Here is a 16,283-nt window from a genome sequence, read left to right as displayed (position 1 = left end):
ACTGCATTGTTGTTAACAAAATGGTCAGATAGTGTATATTAGGGTGCATCAGTTGCCCCCTAAAAATGAAAAGTTCCTCCGATCATGATGCATTTTTGTTTTTATGTTCCTTTTGGTAAGAAAACACACTGGGTGAAATATTTTGACAAAATTCAAAAGTTTAATGGTGGCACCAGGAGCTCAAAGTTATGGAAAAAGCTGCTATTTTATGACTTTTATGACAAAATTTTGATCAGTTTTCATGAAACATTATGGCACCTTATAGAGTATACCAAATATCTTAGATACATATTTTTAGTCCATATTCTAAATATATTATCAAGCACAGTTTGAGTTTGAGCTGTTCATTGAATCATTGTTCAACTACTTTTAAACAATACAAATGTATTATGAATCACATTAACGCTTCTCAATCCCTTGCAAAGGTTCTTAACATGATCTCTGGCTCACAAGAAATCAATAAATGGAGTCCAACCTTATGTGAAAACATAAAATACGTAAGCGTTTTTTGGCAAAAAATGAACCTCATGGTGCCACCATTAGACTTTTGAATATGGTCAAAACATTTTACAGGACGTCTTTATTGGTGAAAAGGAACACCCAAACAAAACTGCATCAGATTTTATGAAAGTGAGGGCAACTGATGCACCCTAGCGTATATCAAAAATCCTAAAATGACACCAGTTAAAAGCTTCATCTTCAAAATCGTCATTTATGAACGTGATATAAATATTCGCCCGTCCTTTACTTTAATAATATTATCGTCATCACAAACTCGTGTCTTTAGACTGAAAGGCACTTGAACATCTTTCTTTCAGTTCTTTTTATATCTTGGATTATCGTCTTGTTTTGAGAAACAGCACTGTTTCATTTGCCATTTTACAATTCAATAACTGATTATCAGATATATATTTTCCTACTTTTTTACACACTTTTTTTTTGGGGGGGGGTAAACTTTTGCACTCATCACTTAGTGTAAAATATACAACTGTATAATTACATGAATGTAATTTCATCAAAAATGCCACTAATAATGCAGTTAGTATTTATGAAACCTCTCAGAGCTGGAATTTGAGCTCAGAGACTAATTTGATTATTTTAAGGGGCAGCTGCCACCCTGTGTCACCCATCTGGCCACGCCCCCTGTAACGCCATACTATTAGTAAACACACACAGCCGAAATTACCTTACTGCAAAATTATTTAGCCAAACAAATCATTCCTGCTTGTTTATTCAGTGGTTGTTGTTTAATAATGAACAAAACACGGCTAAGAAGCTGAGTAGGACGTTTGTGGGCTAAGCAGTTAGCCATCGTGCTAAATAACCCTAGCGTACCTCTGCTAGCGTTCTCAACTCCAACTCGGAAGTCACACGAGTCATTCTGAAACTTCAGACTCTTCCTAAACTCGGTGTTCAGCAGTTCACACCGCTGTCATTCTCTTTCCAGGGGAAACTCCATATTCACAAGTTCCCTCATCGCACCAAGTTGACAGCTAACTGGCCACTTTCGGTTCCTTTTTCTGCTCACGGAGCTGAAAAGAGAAAAAGCATCCGTCCTCGCCTGCTAGGTAGTACGTAGCAACTTGACGCTGCGCACTATTCACACACACTCAACTAGTGCGGAAGTCCGCGGGTTTCTGCGTAGCTCCATCGTGAAACGTTCATACGTTCGATGACGCACAGCGTAGATCTGTAAATAATGCAGGAGCAAGATGCACAGCTTAACTTCCGGGTACACGTAATGTAGCTCATATTACGTGTACCCGGAAGTTAAGATGTGTATCTTGCATAGCTTAACTTCACATCTTGTTAATTTCTCCTCAGTATCACAACTTGTACTTGTTTTTGTATTTGTTTTACAAATAAAACAATTCATTATTATTATTATTATTATTATTATTATTATCACCTAGGGCTCATCCCAGCAGTGGGCGGGAGCCCTGGGTGATAATAATAATAATAATAATAATAATAATAATAATAATAATAATAACGAATTGTTTTATTTGCATTTTATGAATGAAAGTTATTATTATTATTATTATTATTATTATTATTATTATTTCCTTTTTAATATACAGTTTTAATTTACATTTGATTTTAATTTTGTGAATTTTTATGGATTAAATGTGCTATACACATTATTATTATTATTATTATTATTATTACGTTTATTATGATATATACATTAAGTCATATTATTGTTATTATTATTATTAATATTATTATTATTTCGAATGTTATTATTATATACATTGTCATATTATTATTATTATTATTTGTTGTTGATTGTTAATGTAATGTCACTATTATTAATAACATAATAACGTTTTAATAGCTATTATTACTATTATTATTGCTATTATTGATAACTATTAAGTGCTTATTCTTCGTGTAATTATTATTATTATTATTATTATTATTACTTTCATCCATAAAATGCAAATGAAGGTGTTTAAAATAGTAATACAATTCGTTATTATTATTATTATTATTGTTGTTGTTGTTGCTCTTGTTATGTTAATGTAATATAACTATTATTAATAATGTAATAACGTATTAATAGCCATCATTACTATTATTAATATTATTATTGATAACTATTAAGTGCTTATCCTTCGTATTATTATTATTATTATTATTATTATTATTATTATTATTATTTTGATCCATAAAATGCAAATGAAATTGTTTAAACAACAAAAAACTACATTATTATTATTACATGAGATATTAATTAGAAGCAGAGAAAGAAATACATGGCACAAGATATAATTAAAGCATCTAAAATCTGGTCTGTGTGGAGGTAAACCTTTTGCACTACTATAAAAGAAAAAGACACCAGGGGGCAGTATAGGTCTTCAAATCAATCTGCTGTTTATTACCCTGCTGTCCAAGGCAACCAGGTCTTTATTGGCATAGTTGATGGGACATAAAGTTGATGGGGGTTAAATGTGGCGTGGAGGCCATCAGACACGTACACGCCTTGTGTATAATTCAAAGCATTTCCTCTGTTCAGTCTGGCAACCCTGAACAAAGCCCGAGGCTAGAAAGAAAGGGATACAAGTCCCTGTTGGGAAAAAAAGGGCTGAAGTCTTCTATATATATATATATATATATATATATATATATATATATATATATATATATATACACACATCACATATATTTTCTCCAAGAGAGCAAATAAGATCAGATAGAAAGGAAAAGGAGACTTTTTTCTCTTTCTCCCCCCCCCCCAAGTATCCTGGAGTTAAACCCGGAGTAATCTTACACACATGTGGTCTGCTTGACTTTCAGCAGAGATATTAGGAGAGAAGTGACACAGTGTGCTGCCAAGATAATGATTCTCAAGTTTATCTGCACAAGACACAGCTCTTAATATCGGCCTGTACATTTCTCATCCAAGGCGAGCAATGGAGACATAATTTTTAGTGATGATATAAATTACTGTTATAATTACAGTATTATCCACATCATTTCACTGCTCTGTATCAACAGTTAGATCTCATCATGTTTCTGTGGGTTTTTTTTAAATCGAAATTAAAGTATCCATCACAAAATATGATAGCTAAATGAAACATGAGTCTTCTGATGTATTAAATATAACCCGGTAAGCAATAACAATTCTATTTGGGAAGATATGAACAAGTAGTTCCAAATAATATGATATGTTTTTGATTCTGAAGGCAAGGATTTGATATTTGATGATACAACTGACGATAAAATCTGGGGTGTTGCTGATTCATAAATGACGATTAAACATATCACAGTTATGATCAAATCACTTTGCAAGCTGATTACAGATTTTCTAAATGCGTTTCTTGAAATTGTTTCCAAACAGTAAAGACAAACCAGAAAATTCAAGCTACACTCAGAAAAACTGACTTGTCTTGTAAAGTCAAACATTCGATTCAAAACTATTAAATCTTGATTCAAATCCAAACACTGCTGTCAGACAGCACACACAGCCAGCCAGTGCATAAACACAACTCAACAATCATTACATACTACATAAATAAATGCAAAACACTGCACTCTGGGAATAGGAGGGGAAAAAAATCTTTATCTACTGTAGGATATTTGTGCATTTGTGCACTTATAAAAAGTTATATGTATACAAAAAACCTGCAGCAAATGTATAAAAAAAACTGCACTGTATGATTTTACAGTAAGCAACGTCAATCATTCGTTCTGCCTCAGCGTTATGCCTCCGGGCCGGGCCAGGCCACAGGACTTCATCTGCATCACCTCACAGGCAATCTTCTCCCTTGCTAAGCGACATGGAACGAATCCTTTTGCGTGAGATTCCACTTCCAAAAGGCAAATATTTATAAAACACTAGTTATTAATAAACTATTCACATTATTCTTGGACCACAGTGAAAGCTCAGGTTGTCCAAATGATAACATAAACAGGATGCTGATGTCTGAGCAAAGCATCCTGGAGATCATCCAGAAACAGAAGATGTTCAGTGTTGCACGGCCCTACATGGTCCGACTCGTGCCCTAATTTTAACGACTCGTGACTTGACTTGGACTTGAGCACTGATGACTCAGATTCGGACTCGTAAATTCGAGACAAGGATTTTTTTTATTTTTTGCAACATGCCACAAAAATTTGGCATAAGATATTTATATTTATATCTCCATTAATTTTATACTAATTTCCTGCACGAGAATGGACATTCACCTGTTCATACGTCATGTTCAGGAACAAACTAACGTTAATGGCGTTAAAATGCCTGGCGAGAACGCCGCTAGGATTGTCCGCTTTGCTTATACAGACTTCTAGTGCAGTGGGAAAATATGAAGAGTTTGGTTCCAAAGCACACAGTGGTGTAGTGGTTAGCATGGTCGCCTCACAACAAGAAGGTTCTGGGTTCGAGCCCAGCGGCCAGCGAGGGTCTTTCTGTGTGGAGTTTGCATGTTCTCGCCGTGTCTGCGTAGGTTTCCTCCGGGTGCTCCGGTTTCCCCCACAGTCCAAAGACATGCGGTTTGGTTAATATGGGACGGCCTTGGGCTGAGGTGCCCTTGAGCGAGGCACTGAACTCCCAACTGCTCTCCGGGCGCTGTTAGCGTGGCTGCCCACTGCTCTGGGTATGTGTGTGTGCTCATTGCTCACATGTGTGCATGTGTGTGTTCACTGCTTCAGATGGGTTAAATGCAGAGAGGAAATTTCACAAGTGTGTGATGAATAAAGTTGTTCTTTCTTTCTTTCTTTCTTTCTTTCTTTCTTTCTTTCTTTCTTTCTTTCTTTCTTTCTTTCTTTCAATAAATGCCAAATTTGAAAAATTGAAACTCCCGTCACAAAACCATCAGCAATTATCATATCTTACTCGTACCATAATCAGTTTTCACCAAAACATGATATCTGCCATTGATTTACACACTGCATTACGGCCTTTCATTCCAAAACGCAACAAGCGCCATCACTGATTTTTCTCAAAACCAGACATATCCATTTGACCAATCAGAGGCCGCCACTGGCATGAAGTCTTCTAAGATGGTTGTGCCCATGAAGTAAGAAATCGCTTTGTCACTTCTCACATTAATTGGACAATTTTATGCTGAATTATGAATAATTTTCCATAAAATAATCTAAAAAAATCTATAAAATAAAACAATCTGTCCTGAAAGAACACGGTTAAATGCACTTTAAATAGAAAGGGATATGTAGCATTTTGGGGGAAAATGCTGTGGCGTGGATATGTAGCGACTTGACAAAAAAAAATTACTTGGTTCAGTTAAAAGCTGTGAATTAGTTCTGGATTTCATTTTTGAAGTGTAGATTTTAAAACAGGATACAGTGGTTTTCCTTTTATCACTTTCCGTAATCAGAAAAAAGTGATTTTTTCTTGAAACAGTGGAATTGGATATATATCGTTTTGGAACCAAACTCTTCAAATGCACTGTTGTGTGTTCCAACTTCCATATGTAGAAGAACTATCGAGGAGACAACGGGGACAACCTCAAACTTCAATCGTCGTTTGGTGAGACTCCGTCCAGAAAAGGAAGTGACACACTATGTTCATTGTTCTGTTGATAGTGGGCGGGGCTTGCTGAGTGGTGAACTAGCTAGTGTTAACCCTCTCTCATGTTATTTGACCTGTTGATAGTGGGCGGGGCTTGCTGAGTGACGAACAAGCTTTTTGTCTGTTGCCTGTTAACTAAAATGGGGCAGTCGAGCAGGAACGTTAGTCCGACACAGTAGCAGAGACGCGTTCGCATAAAGGCAGCAACAGCCACCATCAAATGGTGCGGATGGAGTCTTGTTCTCAACTCAGACTCGACTTGAAATATTCTTTAATGACTCGGACTTGAACACTGGGGTCTCGAGACTGGACTCGGACTCGAGGTTTAGTGACTCGACTCCAACACTACCTGCAACCAAGAACAGGAATCTTAGAATTAACTACTAGATAGATAGATAGATAGATAGATAGATAGATAGATAGATAGATAGATAGATAGATAGATAGATAGATAGATAGAACTTTATTGACCCCTTTGGGAGGGTTCCCTCAGGGAAATTAAAATTCCGGCAGCATCATTACAGGATAAACAGAGAATAGAAAATAGAGAAAACTTCTAGATAAATTAAATATTAACATATACAAATATAAAAAATAAAATATGGAAAAAAGTTTCTATTAAAGTATTGCAGATTTACTGTAAATGTTCACTTACTTGCACATCGTTGCTTTTTCACTCTTTCTGAGTTCTGCTCAAATGGTTCTCTATTCTACTCTATAGGCTTGTTTAAAAAAAAAATCAAGGTTTTTGATGGAACGACTGTTCACAGCTGCTATAACATAAGAAATTTCAGGACCTAACTTGTTACCTGAACATCCCACAACATTCATGTAACTATAAACAGATACAAAGCCATTCTTTAATAATAAGGTTTTCCCACCTGCTGGAAGAATGGAGCTTAAATATGTTGTGTCCTGGGCATGAGGAATGTTTAACAGTTATCCCACGAAATCGAGTCGTACATGAGCTGATAGTCGACGAGGTGCGTAGCACCGAACTGTCTATAATCCATGTAAGACAAGATTGAGTGGAATAACTGAGGAAGCTTCACCCCAGGAAAGCAGTAGGCCGAGACAAGGTGTGTCCCCGACTACTGAAGACCTGTGCTGCTGAACTGGGTGAACCACTCCAACGCATTTTCAACCTCAGCCTGCAGCTGGGGAGAGTGCCCACCCTCTGGAAGACATCATGCATCATTCCAGTTCCCAAGAAGAACTGGCCCAGCGAGCTGAACGACTTCCGACCGGTGGCACTCACTTCACATCTGATGAAGATGTTGGAGTGGCTCTTCCTCAGCCTCCTCAGACCCTAGGTGCAACATGCCCAGGATTGTCTGCAGTTTGCGTACCAGGCAGGTGTTGGTGTGGAAGGCGCCATCCTCTACCTGCTACACCGAGCCCACTTGCATCTGGATAAGGGAAATGGCACAGTGAGGATCCTCTTCTTGGACTTCTCAAGTGCCTTCAACACCATCCAGCCCCTTATGCTTCAGGACAAACTGAACAGGATGCGAGTGGACCCCTGCCTGGTCACCTGGATCTCCAGCTACCTCACTGACAGGCCGCAGTATGTCAGGCTGAAGGGCATCATGTCTGACACTGTGATTAGCAGCACTGGAGCACCCCAGGGCACGGTGCTGGCCCCTCTTCTCTTCACCCTGTACACCGCGGACTTCTGCTACAACTCGGAGCTGTGTCACATTCAGAAGTTCGCTGATGACACAGCCATCGTGGGGTGTATCAGGGACGACAGAGAAGAGGAGTATAGGAGCCTGGTGAGGGACTTTGCCGTTTGGTGCAACAGGAACCATCTGCAGTTCAACACCTCAAAGACCAAGGACTTTGGGAGGTCCAGACCAAGGTCACGACCAGTTCTGATTGAGGGAGTCGAGGTGGAGGCTGTGGATTCCTACAAGTACCTCGGACTGTGGCTGGACAGCAAGCTGGACTGGACTTGCAACACCAACCACCTGTACAGGAAAGGACAAAGCAGGCTGTACTTTCTGAGGAGGCTGCAGTCCTTTAACATCTGCAGGAAACTCCTGTGGATGTTCTATCAGTCCGTGGTCGCCAGTGTCCTGTTTTACACCGTGGTATGCTGGGGGGGCCGCACATCCAAGAAGGACATGTCCAGGTGGGACAAACTGATCAGGCGGGCCGGCTCTGTGGTCGGCATGAAGCTGGACTCTGTGGTGACAGTGGCAGAGAAGACGACTATGGGCAAAATACTGAACATCATGGATGATGCCAGTCACCCTCTGCACACCATCATCAGCAACCAGAGGAGCCTGTTCAGTGACAGAATGCTCCTTCCCAAGTGCAGGACTAACAGACTTAAAAATTCCTTTGTCCCTCACACCATCAGACTGTACAACTCCTCTCTGGGGGGGAGGAGGGGTAACAGGAGGACAGAGGACAGGAAGGAGCAGTAGCCTAGCCTAACAATAAACAATACTAGACAATGTGCAATACCTCTCCTGTTGGACTTTTTTTCCCCCTTCCTCTTCCCCATATCTTATTCTTCTCATCTCATCTCATTATCTCTAGCCGCTTTATCCTGTTCTACAGGGTCGCAGGCAAGCTGGATCCTATCCCAGCTGACTACGGGCGAAAGGTGGGGTACACCCTGGACAAGTCGCCAGGTCATCACAGGGCTGACACATAGACACAGACAACCATTCACACTCACACCTACGGTCAATTTAGAGTCACCAGTTAACCTAACCTGCATGTCTTTGGACTGTGGGGGAAACCGGAGCACCCGGAGGAAACCCACGCGGACATGGGGAGAACATGCAAACTCCACACAGAAAGGCCCTCGCCGGCCACGGGGCTCGAACCCGGACCTTCTTGCTGTGAGGCGACAGTGCTAACCACTACACTACCGTGCGCCCTATCTTATTCTTATTTTTTTTAGGGTTGTCAAACAATTAAAAAATTTAATCGCGATTAATCTCAGAATTTCATATAGTTAATCGCGATTAATCGAATTTTTTAAAATCTATGTAAATGAATAAGGCTTTTAAAGTGAAATGTTACAATTAAAATGGTGAACACATTTTATGCTAAAAATACTTGTTAAAAACTGCTTGGACAAGAGAAAATGGTAAGGGAGTTTATTCACTCACATACTAGGCAGTACTGAACATACAAAACACAACACTGGATTTTGTGATGGATTAGGGAGCTGTAGTCTCAAATATAAAACATGTAGTCACATACTACTGTGTCTCAGTTCAGACGTGTGAAAAAAGAAAATAAAAATGAAATAAAACTTCAATTGTGCTGGAGTTGTATTCAGTCATAGCCTATAGGACCTCACAGTGCTGTGCAAACAAAAATAAATTGCAGTTGGACTTCAATAAAGACATTTAGTGTCATATCGCAGTGCTACAGCATACTGAAATCTCACTTTACAAAAGTATTTTAGAACTGTAAAGTGCATACCAAAACCAACTCAATCACACTCTACTTTTGAAATGAAACTTTTGAAATGAAACTTCCCGTTTAACAAACATTTCTCCATCACTCACACTTACTCTTACTGGTCAGTCCCCCCAGGATTCCGCGGGCCTTTTTTGTGATTGTTGCGGGCTAAAATGTCTGATGTTGCGGGGGTTTTTCCAAAAAATTGCGATGAAAGTTGCAGTGTTTTTTTAGGTTTTTGTTGTGATTACATTGTGGGAGGATGTGAAAGTTGCGAGAAATTGTTGCGATTTTCTCTTTTTGTGATTAAAATTGAGTGATATGTTAAATATTAAGTTATTACTGAAAAACTATTGATTAAAAAAACAAAGACACTGAGAAATGGTCCTATAAACAACTTTACCAATATAAAAGATTACCAGGACTACAAAAATGCAGAAAAATAGGCTTTACTTATCCAAATGCACCTGTTGGTTCAAAAGTTAAAGTGCAGAGAACCTCACAGCACAACATGAAGTTACCTTAAAATATAATATAAATGCCTCAGCTTTCATGTAAGAAAAAAACTATTAATACTAGTACTGTGTGCAGGCAGTCTCTCCTGAAGACTAAATTAAACAATAATTATAAAATAAATGGCTCAGGCTTCATAGAAGAAAAAAAAACAATTTGAACAGAATCTCACAGTATGATGCTGAAGCTGTCTAAACAATGGAAAATAAAATACCATTTTGGCAAAAATGTTGGCATGCATTAGTTTCTTGTATTAAGTAAAAAAATAATGTAAAGTGCACACAGTCCTTCACTGTAAACATAACACACTTTCAGTAACAGAATTTAAGCCTATATAAACACTGACTCACACATGCAGTGTTGCCAGATACTGCTGACGTTTTCCAGCCCAAAATATGTTCAAAACCCGCCAAAATGCACTTAAAACCGCCCAATCTGGCAACACTGCGTACAAGGCGGAAGGTAGTTTGTCGACGTCACCTCAAGACGACGCCAACGATTGGTCAAATTTGCGGGAAAGTTGCGGTGATTGGATATAATTGCAACACCACCCTGAATTCGCGGGGATTGGTTGAATTTGCGTTGAAGTTGCAAATCGCAACATCGCGAAATCCTGGAGGGTCTGATTGAAGCAGCGTGCGACAAGCCTCAACATGAACTATGGGTGACTCGCAGGGCCAAATTAGAATTTGCGTTAACGGCACTATTTTTTTTAATCGCGATAAATTGTGATTGCGTTAATGCGTTATTATTGCGTTAACTTCTACAGCCCTAATTTTTTTATATTTGTATATGCAAATACCTAATTTAATGTAATTTATCTAGAAGTTTTTCTCTATTTCTATTCTCTGTTTATCCTGTAATGATGCTACTGGAATTTTAATTTCCCTGAGGGAACCCGCCCAAAGGGATCAATAAAGTTCTATCTATCTATCTATCTATCTATCTATCTATCTATCTATCTATCTATCTATCTATCTATCTATCTATCTATCTATCTATAATCTGTTTTATTCTATCCACATTCACTGGATTTTGAGAAACAGAGCATTTTTATTTTTAATTTTTGCAAATTTGATAAATAAAAACTTTATACAAGACGTCCGACAAAATCATTTCCCCTTAGAATGTAAACAAACCGGCGAAATGACAGGAGCAATTTGTGAAAAATGCGATAATAATAATAATTCTTGAAAAATAAAAAAAGATACGTTCTTACCATCAAATACCTTCATTCCATTTTTTGCTGCTTTATTTGTATTTTTTTAGGGTTCTGTTTTCAAGTAGAGCTTTTATTTCACCCTCCGTTGGTTCAGCAACACGCTCCGCCATTTTGTTTTTCTGTACTCATGATATAGATAACTTGCAACCACGTGATCAAAATGTGCTACGTCATGAGTGTCCGCCATGATGGTGGATATACAAAGCAACTCGGATGGCAGCCGCTGAAAGCGTGTCTCTAAACAGTGCTGAATTTTCTCAGTATTACGACGATTTGAACGCTTGAGCGAAGATTCAATACAAAGAGAAGATAGATATTTGTGGTTTTGACCCATATTATTTAAAAAAGTCAGACTTTTCTGAAGATAAGATGCTTTTACTGACCATCGAGTCCCCAGATATCGCGTTCTATCTGGTTTGGGTGCCAAAGAATCAAATCTGACTTTGGACGAAACATAGCCCGTGTTCTGAGTGGGTGCCAGTCTGGATTGTTTCTATCGTATAATTTTGCTGGCGCTCTGAGAAGCGAAATGGTAATACACGTGTTAAAATTATAACAACGACCGAGTGAACCACAAGAGAATGCTCATTTTATAGCAAAATTCTAGCAACAGGAAATACAATTCTTCCAAGATATTATCGAGTAAGCTTTAGAAACTCACCTGAGATAAAATGATCACTGCAAACACGAGCTGTTTTGGTTTTAGTCTCTGTTAGATCAGCCCTGCCGATGTTGTTCAGCCGCGCTCATCTCCTCTCTGTACTAAGCCTCAGAGTTTCCTCGCCTTCTTTCTGAATCATGGACGGAATTCTACAACCCCGATTCCAAAAAAGTTGGGACAAAGTACAAATTGTAAATAAAAACGGAATGCAATGATGTGGAAGTTTCAAAATTCCATATTTTATTCAGAATAGAACATAGATGACATATCAAAATGTTTAAACTGAGAAAATGTATCATTTAAAGAGAAAAATTAGGTGATTTTAAATTTCATGACAACAACACATCTCAAAAAAGTTGGGACAAGGCCATGTTTACCACTGTGAGACATCCCCTTTTCTCTTTACAACAGTCTGTAAACGTCTGGGGACTGAGGAGACAAGTTGCTCAAGTTCAGGGATAGGAATGTTAACCCATTCTTGTCTAATGTAGGATTCTAGTTGCTCAACTGTCTTAGGTCTTTTTTGTCCTATCTTCCGTTTTATGATGCGCCAAATGTTTTCTATGGGTGAAAGATCTGGACTGCAGGCTGGCCAGTTCAGTACCCGGAGCCTTCTTCTACGCAGCCATGATGCTGTAATTGATGCAGTATGTGGTTTGGCGTTGTCATGTTGGAAAATGCAAGGTCTTCCCTGAAAGAGACATCGTCTGGATGGGAGCATATGTTGCTCTAGAACCTGGATATACCTTTCAGCATTGATGGTGTCTTTCCAGATGTGTAAGCTGCCCATGCCACACACCCCATACCATCAGAGATGCAGGCTTCTGAACTGAGCGCTGATAACAACTTGGGTCGTCCTTCTCCTCTTTAGTCCGAATGACACGGCGTCCCTGATTTCCATAAAGAACTTCAAATTTTGATTCATCTGACCACAGAACAGTTTTCCACTTTGCCACAGTCCATTTTAAATGAGCCTTGGCCCAGAGAAGACGTCTGCGCTTCTGGATCGTGTTTAGATACGGCTTCTTCTTTGAACTATAGAGTTTTAGCTGGCAACGGCGGATGGCACGGTGAATTGTGTTCACAGATGATGTTCTCTGGAAATATTCCTGAGCCCATTTTGTGATTTCCAATACAGAAGCATGCCTGTATGTGATGCAGTGCCGTCTAAGGGCCCGAAGATCACGGGCACCCAGTATGGTTTTCCGGCCTTGACCCTTACGCACAGAGATTCTTCCAGATTCTCTGAATCTTTTGATGATATTATGCACTGTAGATGACGATATGTTCAAACTCTTTGCAATTTTACACTGTCGAACTCCTTTCTGATATTGCTCCACTATTTGTCGGCGCAGAATTAGGGGGATTGGTGATCCTCTTCCCATCTTTACTTCTGAGAGCCGCTGCCACTCCAAGATGCTCTTTTTATACCCAGTCATGTTAATGACCTATTGCCAATTGACCAAATGAGTTGCAATTTGGTCCTCCAGCTGTTCCTTTTTTGTACCTTTAACTTTTCCAGCCTCTTATTGCCCCTGTCCCAACTTTTTTGAGATGTGTTGCTGTCATGAAATTTCAAATGAGCCAATATTTGGCATGAAATTTCAAAATGTCTCACTTTCGACATTTGATATGTTGTCTATGTTCTATTGTGAATACAATATCAGTTTTTGAGATTTGTAAATTATTGCATTCCGTTTTTATTTACAATTTGTACTTTGTCCCAACTTTTTTGGAATCGGGGTTGTAAAAAAATCGGAACGTGCCACGATCACGAGTACTGTTGTGACCACAACCATATACAGGACAAAGATATGACAGAGCTAAAAGAATGCTTAAAGCAGTGGAAAAACAAAGAGAGTCACGCATACGTGATTATGTTTTATATGGAATGTTGCTTGACCCCGCATTTGTACGTATATCCACCAACATGGCCGACATCTGGGTTTCTATTTTGCACTTGCAAGTCATGGATATGAGCTGATATCCTAGTAGTAGAGCAGCCAATCAGAGCGTGCGATTGCTCATATCGAGTGAATGTGGATAGAATAATTATTATCTTTTGGCTATTCAGGAAAGGTGGCGTTCTGCCTATGAGCTCGTCAGCTGATGGAATAATATACTCATTGTTTCAGTTAATTACATAAGGTGTTCAAGACTGAATCAGTCTCATACAGCGCACACTATATCCATATTAATGCTCTTACCAGTCTGAGCTAGTAACAGTGAACTAGCTAGCCTAGCTTGCGCAATGGATAAAATAACGATTGGTATACAGTAACTCTGCTAGTTATTTTGCGATGTTGAAATACTGTTAACGAAAAAAAATATTTTCAAGAAATGTTCAGATTCGCTCACTAACAAGACGGGCACTTTTTACTTCTTTCACCAGAATTATGTTTGTTTTTTCTCACTTGCCCAACCCCCACCTCCACCCAAACCTTCAATTTGAGATTATAAATCATGTTATTCAGCACTTTTTTTTCAAATCAGGACGCTCCACTTTGACCAAAAAAAGAAAGAAAAAGAAAACGGTGGCAGTGATGTTAACACTTAATGGCTGCTTCGAATTTGGAAAACACATAAAAGCAGCCTTTGTAAAGACATCCAGCACGACAGTTTGATCATAACACTGTAGCTACTGATGTGGAAAATGAAACTCCAGTGCATTCCGCTAACTGGCCGTACTGGCTTTTTCGTGTATTGTTAGCCTCAGAAGTGTTTCAACAACCACTGAAAGTCATGGCTTGGCTCATCTATACCTCTTTTAATGAAGTAATAAAGTGCAGACGGTATGTCAGACGTCGTGCCTTGCAGTTAGTCACATAAATCCCATGCTGCAGTTTTTAATTAAGTATATTATTTCTCATGTTTACACACCATCCATCATTCTGTTGCTGCTACGAAAAGCATATTGCATCAGATTGCAAAACCTTCAGGCTAAGTTCCGTTTTTTAACTCTGTCGTCGTGTTCGCCCGGTCTCTCGGGCGTCTGAGGTCTCATCTAATAAGTTTCATACAGCTAATAAAGCAGCAGAGCGGCCCTTAAGATGGCGACATGGATAAGAACACTAGACTTGCTCATGGCTGATTGTGCTTAGTGTTCTCCTCTGAGCGTGTTGAAGCTCGAGGCATCGCAGCATGTACTGAATTGTTGGCGAAAAAGTCTGCAGATCTACTACCACAGGAGGAACACGCTGGACTTAAACCTCCCTGATGTTTTATTCGGAGTACATAACTGCTCAGGATCTTCATGTTTTCTGTCAGAGTGAACTCAGAATGGCTGGACGACAAGATGATGCAACCGAACAGAAACCCAGAAACCCTACATTGGCGCTCGTCTAGTTTTGAGGACGTTTTAGATCATTTTAGATTTTTTTTTTGCAACAGATACAAGAATCTAAGGACACGTCTGATGACATTTACAGACGCCCAGGCAAATGTTACAAGGGACTCTGAAGTGCAACGAAATCGATTTCGGTATTGATTTGTGTTATCAAGAGGATAAGGCTCTATGAGCCACTGAAATGCTTGATGAAAGTCTTAAGAAACATTCAAAATTCTGTCTCTCTTTGTGTATATCTCTTATCTGACTGGCAAGTGTAAATTATTACATGATTTGCCATATTGATTAACGCATCACTACCTTGCCACATTAAAGGGGAACTGAAGGCAAATTTTTTATTCTCAAAATTCTATTCTCATTTCATTAAATATCGGAATGCATTTTTGATCGCTATTTTGTCACTGCTATAGCAAGTTATGAGTGTTTGAAATATGCTCTGTAATATATCAGTCCATATGTCAAAGCAATGGCTGTAAACGAGATTCACTGAGACCTGTGTGAGACATTGTAGGACGGAAGTAAAATGTACAGCGGAAATCAAAGTGACCAACATCTGCCAACATTGTCAAAAGACGCGCGCGCCCTCTTTCGAATGCTGACCTAATCAAGCCGGAAGTTTTCCCTGTGTCTGAAATCGCTCCCTACTCACTATATAGGGCACTATATAGTGTGGACACCATTTTGTAGTGCTGTCCAAAACTTTAGTGAGGATTATATGGGAAATGCGCTCAGTATAATATGTATTTATTACAAATATACATGCATGTATTTATTATTTTGAAAACCCACCAACCGCCTGACCTGGCACGTTTTAATTGTGCGACAGTAATGATGTAAATACCAGCGCGACGGACTAGTCCTTATCCTGCCGTCTTTCCAACTCTTCTCTATTCCATGTTGGTTCGAAGTCATATGGAATAATCTCCATCACTGATGAAGCTGGCAAATCTCAAAATTAATCTAAATTGGAATGATATGGTGATCTGGCCGCTGTGTAAACAGTTTTCAAAATGGCGGCGCTGACACTTCACATTTCGAAGTCTCACACAAGTCTCGTGAAGATCGCGTGGATAAGCGATGC

General features: G+C 39.1%; 1 protein-coding gene across 1 annotated transcript in view; it reads right to left on the bottom strand.

Annotated features, from left to right (window-relative positions):
* The window catches only part of si:dkey-181m9.8 (uncharacterized), a 52,833-nt gene extending 51,206 nt beyond the window's left edge, over positions 1 to 1,627 (bottom strand). The window contains exon 1 of the mRNA XM_060905639.1: positions 1,336 to 1,627. Within this exon, the coding sequence (XP_060761622.1) occupies positions 1,336 to 1,380 (45 nt within the window). The 5' untranslated portion in view covers positions 1,381 to 1,627. The remainder of the gene's footprint in view (positions 1 to 1,335) is intronic.
* Between the last annotated feature and the right edge of the window lie 14,656 nt (positions 1,628 to 16,283).

This window comes from Neoarius graeffei, chromosome 23 (assembly GCF_027579695.1).
Source record: "Neoarius graeffei isolate fNeoGra1 chromosome 23, fNeoGra1.pri, whole genome shotgun sequence".
NCBI classification, from domain to species: domain Eukaryota; kingdom Metazoa; phylum Chordata; class Actinopteri; order Siluriformes; family Ariidae; genus Neoarius; species Neoarius graeffei.
This window is presented reverse-complemented; position numbering and strand designations above follow the sequence as displayed.